At 36.1% G+C, this 10,768-nt stretch overlaps 1 protein-coding gene across 3 annotated transcripts in view; it reads right to left on the bottom strand.

Moving 5' to 3' along the window:
• Positions 1-453: 453 nt before the first annotated feature.
• Positions 454-10,768, bottom strand: part of kiaa1958 (KIAA1958 ortholog) — a 32,479-nt gene continuing 22,164 nt past the window's right edge. The window contains exons 3-5 of one of the 3 annotated variants that reach the window (XM_087270237.1): positions 6,552-6,731; positions 6,252-6,458; positions 5,377-6,153 (exon numbers count right to left, since the gene is read on the bottom strand). In XM_087270237.1, the coding sequence (XP_087126363.1) occupies positions 5,846-6,153; positions 6,252-6,458; positions 6,552-6,731 (695 nt within the window). In that variant the 3' untranslated portion in view covers positions 5,377-5,845. Of the gene's footprint in view, positions 4,847-5,376; positions 6,154-6,251; positions 6,459-6,551; positions 6,732-10,768 lie in introns of those variants that run through there. The other 2 variants (XM_087270235.1, XM_087270236.1) reach the window with 2 other exon arrangements.

Below are 10,768 nucleotides of genomic sequence, written 5' to 3'. Positions count from 1 at the left end.
GAAATTTCCACACCTTCATCCTTCAGATGATCCTACCAGACCCTCTCTTTAGAAGCATACAGTCAAAAATGCTGGGTTCCACACAATTGATTTGTGTTGGGACAACATAAGAAAAATTAAATTTAAGTGGATTGAACATAAATCAATAAAGCCCCCCCCCCCCCCCCCCCCCAACCCCCCAAATAAATAAATTGTGGAAAAAAATCTAATTTCAAAGCAGTAGATTGAATATATGCACATAATGCCCCTTCTCAATGTGACATCACCACCTACTTGTCCAGCAAGCATAATACAGCATTTTAATCATTTTATTTTGTGAACTAAGATCGCTTTGACAACATAGTCTCTTAAAAGATTTAACTTTCATTGTGTACTACATTGTTGCTGTGTAAAGATACCCCGAGCCATGTGGGAAACAAAAACACAGAAAAAGTTTTTTGAGAAACAACAAACTTTATAGATATTGAAGAGTTGCTTTTATTTGTGGTTGTATATTGTTTCTCAGCCTCGTGCCTCAGACACCAATATATAAAATAATACTTGTGTATGTTCAAGAATAGAGTACTGTATATCAGGCACATATGTTTAACAGGCACATATCCTTAATATATCTAACACGGACGCAGCTAACAATGCAACAACATCTGATAAGTGCTTACTACTTTGGAGAACATTTGTACGAACACAAGACAAGAATACAAGAAGAATAGCATATATTTGCTACATTTGTCTACAACATATATTAAACAACTGGATAGACATTTTAACATCATCAAGGTTATTGTTTTGGCGTAGATAGTAAAAGAACTTAAATTAGCAATGACTTTGTAACGTAGTTAGATGTAATACTGCACTGGACAATGAAGAGTATAATCGGACAATTGTAGTTATACAAATGACAGAAAGACTTGAAACAGTTGCATATACAGTACATTCAGAAACAACAATCTAAACTTTATATACCTAAATAGACTACTAGAGTTTTAAGCTGCCATATGTTTGTTCGTAATGTTTAATACTTCCCACTTGCTGTCCTTTGTACTGTTAGATTCAGAGTAGTGTTAACACAGTGGCTTTGTGGCCCTTTGTTTGTCATTCCTCGAGAGACATCCAGTAGCATTTTCAGTTACCAAAATGGCAGTTGCTCAGCTGCTGTAAAAACTGATAGATGTACAGGATTGTGCTAAATTCTTAGGCACGAGTATTTTCACCAACAACAAAAAATAATTTTAAGACCGTTTAAACTACCTGACAAACTATTTTTAAGTGTACCAAAGACAAAATGCTAGGAAGGGTGCATACACTAAATGTTGATTTAATTTAGGCGCCGTTTACACAAAATTTTCGGGCAAAAACAGAAAACTTTTTTGTTTTACCTGTTTGTTTGTGCAACAATGTCATTTTTTTATATATTTTTTAGAATGTCGCCATTGTCATGTTCTTGTAAATACAGATTTTTTTTTGTAATTAAACAGTCATGTTATGCATGTTCATGGTACGTGTTTAGTAGTGATGAAACAAAGTATCCCGATATATTGTGATATTTCACATCGATACATTTTCTATACTCTGGCACCAAGTATCAATATGTATCTAAATGTACAAAAGATCTGAATAAGTATGGAACAATGTTTCCTTGTCCAAGCCACTACTCATTTGAGAAAATATTCATTTATGGCCACTGTTTAGTCATATCAAACTTTAAAGTGATTTTTATATTAAATCATAGTGTAAACATCAGGCTCTGGACTCGCTGCATCACAAATACCAAAATTTGAACAATTTATTAAAAAAATAATCACTTTCTGGCCATCAGATGTTAGGATGGATATATATATATATATATATATATATATATATATATATATATATATATATATATATATATATATATATATATATATATATATATATATATATCATCATCTTGAATCTGGAATCTTCCACTTGTCTCACCCTCAAAGACTCTCTTTCTGCTAGCTAGATTGCTTGTGCTTGCCCGCGGTCAGTGTTGTGAGACTTTATACAGGAACATGTGGAAACAAACTAATTAATTCCACCAAAATTTATATTAAGTGAATATATCAATAGGATATGAACATATAATTTGAAGGGCCTTGCGTTTAACTATTGCAGAATTTGGAAAAGTCTTGTTTAACTCTTGTTAAAAATAATGTGATAATAGCGTATCATAAGTTGGCCTGTGATTCCCACTCCTTTAGTGAAGTGTAGATTAAAAGCAAGCACAAAGAAATGGCAAACTATTTCAAGGTTGTTCTTGCTAAAGCTTTATAATAAAGTGAAAGTGTGGAATTGCTTGACATTACATCCCAAAGCGAAGACATTGCATGGCCTTTACTTTATGGCCTTTTTAGACAAGTTATGGCCTTTTTAGACAACGTTACAAAGTACTGTTTCAATTATGACACGATCTACATTGTAAATGCACTATTAGAAATATTACTTGCCTTACTGCAGCTTTGATGGTAGTTTTTTCCAAGTGTCCTAGGGATTCAGTCATTCCGAGTTTGTTTTGTTTCTTAATGTCTTTCCACATGGACTGGATGATGGTGAGATTAGATGTCTGTGTGTAGCAGACTGCTGTGCATATAGAAATCTCACTAGGTTAGTGCACTAATTAGACATAATACTTGGAAATGTAAACTGGTGATTCCTACTGAAGCACAACACTGAAAGATAGAAATATCAAACTTAAAACCTTTTTTATGTTGGTGAAAACTAGGCCAAAAGACTTTTGCACATTATTGAAAGCAATTAGTATATCTGCATATGGACACATAGAGGCTAAAAACACTTATTGGCTAATGGAACCACAAGGACACAAACAGGCCCAAGCCCTTCACGAGTAACTATCCTGAGCTGTGAGGCAAAAGGCAGCAGACAGGGAAAAGTATGAGTTCGTTTGAGGCTTTGAAAAACCCTCAGTTACTTGGCAAATAAAGATATCAGCATATAGCAATTTTAAATGGAAAATTAAAAAATGGCACTTGGTGTTTGGGTTGGCAACCAACGGTGGAGAAATCTGTCAGAAGGGGCTAAATAAACTATCCAAATCTCAATCCCTTTTTATAAGCAGTTCGACACAAAGATGTCTTGCTCAGTTAACGGCAGGGAATTGAAGCAGGAATACTTGCATGTTCCCAAATTGGAAGACGGGGAAAACATATTTGGAAACAGCAAGAATCAGCATACACAGCTTATTTTAAATGGAACAAATGGCACTTCTTGTTGAAAAGGTTGGCAAACCCTTGTGTAGAAATCTGTTGGAATCGGCTAAAAATAATTAAAACATCAGTTCCTTGGTTTGAGCAGTCAGACATATATTTCTTGCTGAATTAATGATAGTGAATTAAAGGCTACCTGCTTATCCTATAATTGGGAGATGTGGGTAGAGTTTGGAAAACAGCAGTACTCTGCATACAGAGCTCATTTTATATACTTCAAGGATGGCACTTGTCATAAAGGTTGGCGAACTCTTGTGTCAAAACCTGCTAGAATGGGCTAAATAATTTAAACATCGACTCCTTGGTTTGAACAGTCCAAAATAAATATTACTTTTTAGGTCCATTTAGAATGTGACTACCACCTTTCCAAAAATAAATAAATAAATAAATAAAATGATGTAAAAAGTACTATGAGAAAAGGCTAATAGGTTATCCACTGGGTGCATTTAGAGCTGGATTACCTGAATCTCCTAAAAATGGAAGACCGGTAAGTGTTTAAGAAGCTTGTTTGGAAACAACAGAAGAGTTGTTTGCTACTAGAGGCTCAAAAATAATATTTCACCTTTAAGCTGAGTCAGTAGAGTCGAAAGAACCAGTAATGACAAAGTTGGTGCTGCCGGGATGGGAACTACCTGACTGGACGGCTTGTTGCCTGAGGTCATTGCAGATCAGAACTAGCTGATTGCTCTGAGCCTCGGACAAGCTACTGCAACTCTGATAAACACTGAAATTGGTCTTTCTCCCTGGAATGTTGCCTTTCTCACACATGGTCTTGACCATCTTTGCTAATTTGTTTTTTCCCAGAGCTTGGCAGTTGTACCAGTGTAGGGCGGCAAGGTTGACCACGGGCTTGATAGACAGATAAAATGGGGCATCTTCGTAGAGCATGGCTTGAGGTCTGCGTTGAGCAAAATGCTTGTAGTCTTCTACTGGGCAGGTTTGAGGAGCGTGTGGAGTAGCATAGATCCGGCACTCAGTTGTGGATCTTCTGTTTCTGGCATTAGGGTCACTTAAATCCTGGTAGGTCCACTCTAGACACTCTGATCCAGTTTCTGTGGTGAGCAACCGCACATCGCCCCATTTGAGAGTGGAACTGTGGAAACCTGTACAGTGGCCAAAAGCCTTGGTGTTGTTGAGCCACACCAGGTTAAGCAAACCCTCAGGGTTGAAGCGACTCAGAAGCCCCCGTTTTCTCAGGAGCAGCTCGTCAGCAAGGGTCAGTTTCATTGACTTGTGTGGTTTGTTGCCTTTACCTTTGAACTTGAGCTCCAGTTGCTTTTGCTTGAGGGCATCCTGGGATCTCTGGAACTCGCGGTCTCTTGTAATACTGTAGGCATACCGATGCTCCTTCAGATAGCGTTCCAGGCCACACTGATAGTTTGCCAGGCTGTTGGGCTCATACTCTGAGCCATCCCGTTGGCGAGCATCCACGAAGAAGGAGGCCAAGTAGATGTCTAACTCGTGGCAGGGGATGTTGTAAATTTCTCTGGTCTCGTTTGGATACTTTGAAACCAGGAAATCCCGAAAGTTGCGGAGAGCTGTTTGGGTGCTGCGAATCGTCTTCTCGTTCTGTTCTGGATACGCTCTCTCATCCATGTCTGCTGAAAGGGAAGAAGGGAGTGTTTTCATATATCATCTTTAACTTTGATTGAACTATTTTTTTTTTTAGAAAATAAGTTACCCAAAGGACCCTAGTCAGAGTTAAATTGGCATGAATGGAAATGTAGTTCTGTCTCTCGTTGAGAATACACATACACAATTTATTCAATTCTGATCTAAGTTCCACATTTAAATTTGATCAAATTCCCGTCTTATATTTTGCTATTTGACATCAAAAACTACTGGCCTGGCATGCAAAATCCAGCAATTTAGTCATTTTGGAGATCCATATAAATTGGTTAGAAATTGATTTGGTAACAATCTCTTCTGTACACAAAGGTACAACTGGAACCAACTGTATCTCTTCCATCTTTCCAGCCTTATTTTTGTGTTATATTCAATATAAATAAGGTATACTGACAATTGTTTATATTATAGATTTAAAATATAACATTGATTTGCCTGTTGAGTTATTCCTAGTCAACAACAGCACAATGTTTTTTCAACAAAAAAAATCACACAAACACCAAAGTGGTTGACATTGTGACGTTATATTTATTACTCACATTATAATCATTGGACCCACTGTGCAGCGTAAGATAATTAAACACCTATTTTTCACAGTCTTTGCAATCTTTTTACACAACACTAATCTGACATTTGAAAAAGAAGAGGTGGCACTGTAAAAGTACAAAGACCCACTGTAGTTTGTGATAGAAATAAGCATGCGATCATACAGAATGCTTAACACCGAAATAAATACTGGTCAGGCAAAATGACACTGTAAGGCATACAAAACAACTATGTTTTATTTCATTTAGAAGCCAAGATGATCAACACAACAACTGCTTGAACATATACAACAACTATGCTGCCATATACTATTCACTTTGTGATTGAGCATGGCAACAATAAAAATCAAGGCCAAACCTGGAAATAGTGTTCAATTAGAGTGGTCACATCCACTGGAAATCTGAGAAAGTAAACATAAACTTTGTACTTTATTTGCTGACGATTGGTAGAAGTTCTCCTTTAGCTTTCATGTTTTTAATCTTGGCTTTAATGCTGTCATCCATGGCCTGTCGGCACCTGATGGCATAATGTGCCAATGTTTCCTCCTTTTCGTCCCATGGTGGAAGGGCGTGGAAGATTTCAGGGGCTGCCAAACTGAGCTCCGCAATGGCTGCTGTCCTGGAAATGGTGTTGCGGTCCACACCGACTCTGTCAAACGCCACTTTCATGGAGACGCTACGTCGGAACTCTTGTAGCGCAGCCATATATCGTGCAATAACCCCCACAACGTTTTTCACTGAAAAATAGTAACAACCTTCTTTAGTGAAACTCTACGGAATAAAGAATTGTTGCTGGTACTTAAAATTGTAGTAAATCCAGTCTTGCACAACTTACTTCGGACACGAGTGTTCTCGCCATCTCTGCTTCTCTTTGACGAAATCTTGATGCTCCTCTGCCTTTCCAGTGGATGAAGCTCTACTTCCTCAAAAGAGTCAAAAAGGGCAGGAGAGTCGAATGCAGTGCCCTCTTCGGGAATGGAGGTAACAATCTGATGGGAACTGCCTGCCTCTATTTGACTTGATGAAAGTGTCCTCCTTTTATCTACCAATGAGAGAAAATAAGACAATCTTTATCCAAATCACAACCATTCATATTTTACAGTCAAGATTTGATGGGATTTTAAGGAATAGTCACCTGGACGCAGTTGGTCCTGCAGGAAGTCACAGATGAGTTCAGCTTTCTTGGTAAGTTCCTGTTGAAGAAGCTCTTTGTCTTGCCTCAGGCTGCTGATGGTTTCACCCATCAACTCACTTTTGCTTCTCTCAGCCTGCAGTAGTGCTTTCAGTCTCTCTATTTCATACACAGCTGGAGAAACTGTTTAAAATAGAAACAAAGCTTTACCTCAGTATTTCCTACAATTACAGAAAAGATCTATCCAAAGATCTATCTAAATTGTTTTGTGGGTAAGTAATAATCTGTATCTGAAATCAAGTTTAAAATAATTTGTGTAGAAAGGAAAATTGTTTCATTAGCAAAAGAATAAGGAAATAATCAAAAACGGTTATGTGGCTAATGGTGTTGGTGGAATGCCAATTATGGAAGCCTTTCGGGCAAAAATTTAAGTATTTTTTAAAAAATTACCTCACAATTCTGACTTTTTTTCCTCCTGATTTAACGAAAACTTTAAAAGAAAAGTTTCAGCATATCAATTTAGAAGAGTAGCAAAAACAAGAAGTCAACTGTCAGTATTGTGAGATGTAAACTGGCGATGGCAATACAAAATGTATTTTATTTTCCTATATTTATATTTTGAATATTTTAGAGTTTATCATGATATTTGTTTTGCAATTGAGAATTTAAAGGTTTATAAGTCGCAGTTCTGAGTTTGAATCTCACAAAATCAAATAAACTTACAATTTAAAGTCAATTTTAAGTCAGAATTTTGAGATGTTAAACTGCAGTCGCTATACTGAGAATGTCAGAATTGAGACAAAGTTAAAATATATTTTATTCTGTAGCAGAAACAAACTTTCATAGCCAACTAATAAGATTTCTTTATTGAATTACATGAGATGTTAATTAGGTCTAGGGGTATGTTTACGGTCAATTTTGACCATTCTAGAAGCCCATTTGTGAGGTTAGGCACTGATGAAAAAGCCTGGATCACAGTCTCTGCTCTAATTTAGGTCAAAAGGTATTCTCAAGTTGAGGTCAGGACTTTGTGCAGGCCATTCCAGTTCCTCCACACCAAAGTCATTATTCATTTTCCTTTTGAATCTTGCATTGTGGACTGGTGCACAGTCATTCTGGACTTTTCCCACAAAGTTGGGAGCACAAAATTGCCCAAAATGTCTTGGTATGTTTCTTTTACTTAGTATAAAACCTGATTAATACTTGTGCATTGAGTGATTGCTGTACCCCATGGTGAATCGCCTGCATGTAAGTGATGCTGTTGCAGGCATTTATGCTTCTGCGTTCAGTCTGTGCATCTCTAGCAATAACACTTAGAGGTTTCTATGTTCCATTGTGTCAAGTTTCTGTTTTCTTATGTTTTAGGTTAACGTGTACAATGCTACTGTAGTAGTTCAAACTTGCATTCATTTAAGGAAGAAAGAGGCGGGAACCGGCAAACGTTGAATAACTTTAATCATAAAGTACAAAACACAAAACAAAAATATCCAACTTGAGTTCCTTAACTGTTAAAAATACAGCCATTGGTTTCGCTCCACTTGCACTGCTCTCGGCCATGACCCCACTTGTCATCAAACCAAACACAAACCATCTTGCTCTCCCTGTCATTTGTAGTTACTTTTTTGGTGTGTGTCAGGGTATTGCAAAGGTACTGTATGCAACTTTGTAAAGGCCACACAGAATCTGCATGTACATGACGCAGAAGTATAAATTGGCCTTAAGAAGCAAAGCAACCCCTGAAAAACAACCCCACATCTTGTGCCTTAACATTCTCCGTGAATTTACATAGACTACCTCTTCATAGCTGGGTTGTCATTGTTTCCAGTTGCTTTATTATAATACCACTAACAGTTGCCTTTGGAATATTTAGTTGTGAGGGAAATTTCAGAAATGGACTTGTGTTCAACTAGGGATGTAACAATATTGTAAATACTGTCATACTGCAATAGTAATTTTTTTCAATATTACCGTAGGCGCATGACTCAATAAAACTATATTTCTGAGAAAAGTTTGCTTAGGCGAATGAAGCTAACGGGAGGTATCGGGAACTACAATTCCCATCAGCCTAGGCGTGGCCATCATCCTTTGCGGTCTGATGTCACTACAGATCCAGTAATGCGGAAATGGAGTGTGTTGCTAGTAGCGGGGAAGAAAAAGAGCTGGAAATGATCGAATCTAAAGCGAGTTTTAACTCGGATGTGTGGAAGGATTTCGGTTTCTTTCTAATGCTAATTTGTATGTCATTGATATGTTCAGTGCTAAGGTAAATAAACACTTTTAGCACTTTTTTGGAGTCTTTTTATTAGTTTTGTTTTTCCTGTAAATTATTCAATAAATACCGTACCGTGCCATTCATACCGAGGTATTATCGTACTGTGAAATTCTGATACCGTTACATCCCTAGTGTCAACCAATAACACATGAATTGACTGAGCTCCTGAGACTTCTGGCAATATATAGTATCTTTCAGCCAAGTCATATCTCAGAAAATGCCATTTCTATTTTCATGTCAAATCTGGAGTTGCGATCCAAATAATGCTTTTGGAAAACTTTTTATGTATTTTAGACCTTTTACACAACAATAGTGTCTTGGAACCCTGAAAACACTTTTGAAAACAATTTCCGCAATGCACATTTTTAAAATAACATCATTAATGTCTAAGAGGCAATCTATAATTATGCAGATTTAAGAAACAGATGACATTATGATTGCTATGTTTAGTCTCTAATAATATACTGACTCATATTTGACTACGGAAACACAGGTGGATTGTTTTTTTGCTATTTCTACCATGACCTTGAGTTTTTATTTATTTGTTTATTGTAGTTTTATTTTTAAGGTGAAATATTTCCTTATTTTCATGTTTATATTTCTTTTTGTTCAGTCGATGTTTTTTTTTCAAATAATAAAATCGATTTAGCTACCTATAATGAAACTGAATTAAATACATTTGTTTAAAAATATATACCACCTTTATTTTCACATCAAATCACTTGTAAAACTAAGCAATACAACACACTGAATTAAGAAACAGTCCCTTAAACATTAAATATAAAAGAAATCATGCAACAAAAAGCTGGATGATTTATTCAGAAGTAGAAATTTATCACAGGCAACATTTGTTTTATTTGATTTTATTGTAACGCTTCATAAAATGACCACTATGACATAATATAAGACCACTTAAGACACATCAGAATGAACACGTATTTACACACTTAAAACAAATTTGTAGAAGTACTAAAATAAATGTCAATGTTAGTATGCAGATGAAGAAAAGACTGACCTTTCATAACCACACTAAAGCTTATCGTACCAATAGGAAACTTTTGAAGACACCATATATAAATATATCCAAAATCCATGTTTTTGAAAACCAGTGAGCCTTTGGAAGTCTTAAAATCTGCTTTATGCCAAATATTTCATTAAATATCAGAACACATATGAGAATGAAAGCACTGATTTCCGTATGAAATATTGTGGAATTTCATTAAAGCACACCGCTAATTGTCTGTCTGTGGTTAAAATTAAATTACTATCATTGATATCCCATGTCTGGCAGTAATTATATATGCTAATTGATCTACAGCAGGGTCAGAAATGAACAGGAGTCTAAGATAAAATAACATTAAAATGAACAAAATCTCACAAGCTTACGGTTGCAAATAAAGAGAAATGTGAAACTGCATTTAGATCTATTCCTATTGCATTTATTCCTTCCATTTTATTAATATTGTTATTTATTATTATTTATTATTTATAAATGTTATTATTTGTCCAAATTTTACAGGCCTACCTTGTGAGCCTTGCTGCGTGAAATCATGAAGTCGACATTAAAATCTGAATTTACAATGTTTATTTTAAAATTGCACATCGTTAGTCTTAAAATGAACAATTCCTGCAAATTAATCCATTGAATCTGTTTGTTTTGGTCATTTTAATCAAAAATCTGTCCTTCTGCTCTGGAACAGCAGTCCTTCTCTAATGATGTCAGTTTGAGGGCTACGGTGAAATATTCATAGTCACGCCTGCTGCAAGTGAAAGATAAGAGGAAGATTGCACAAATAAAGCCTGCCCCTTATTTAATATTCAGTTTCAGCTGGAAATACATCATTATACTGAAATAAAACTCAGTAGCAGCCTCTGGTTCACATCTATGACTCCTACAAATCTTTAAAGTGTTTTCTTGTGAATGGTAACAGTTCATATCTCAGTGGCT

Source organism: Danio rerio, chromosome 10 (genome assembly GCF_052040795.2).
Source record: "Danio rerio strain M-AB ecotype USA chromosome 10, GRCz13ab, whole genome shotgun sequence".
Classification (NCBI taxonomy): domain Eukaryota; kingdom Metazoa; phylum Chordata; class Actinopteri; order Cypriniformes; family Danionidae; genus Danio; species Danio rerio.
This window is presented reverse-complemented; position numbering and strand designations above follow the sequence as displayed.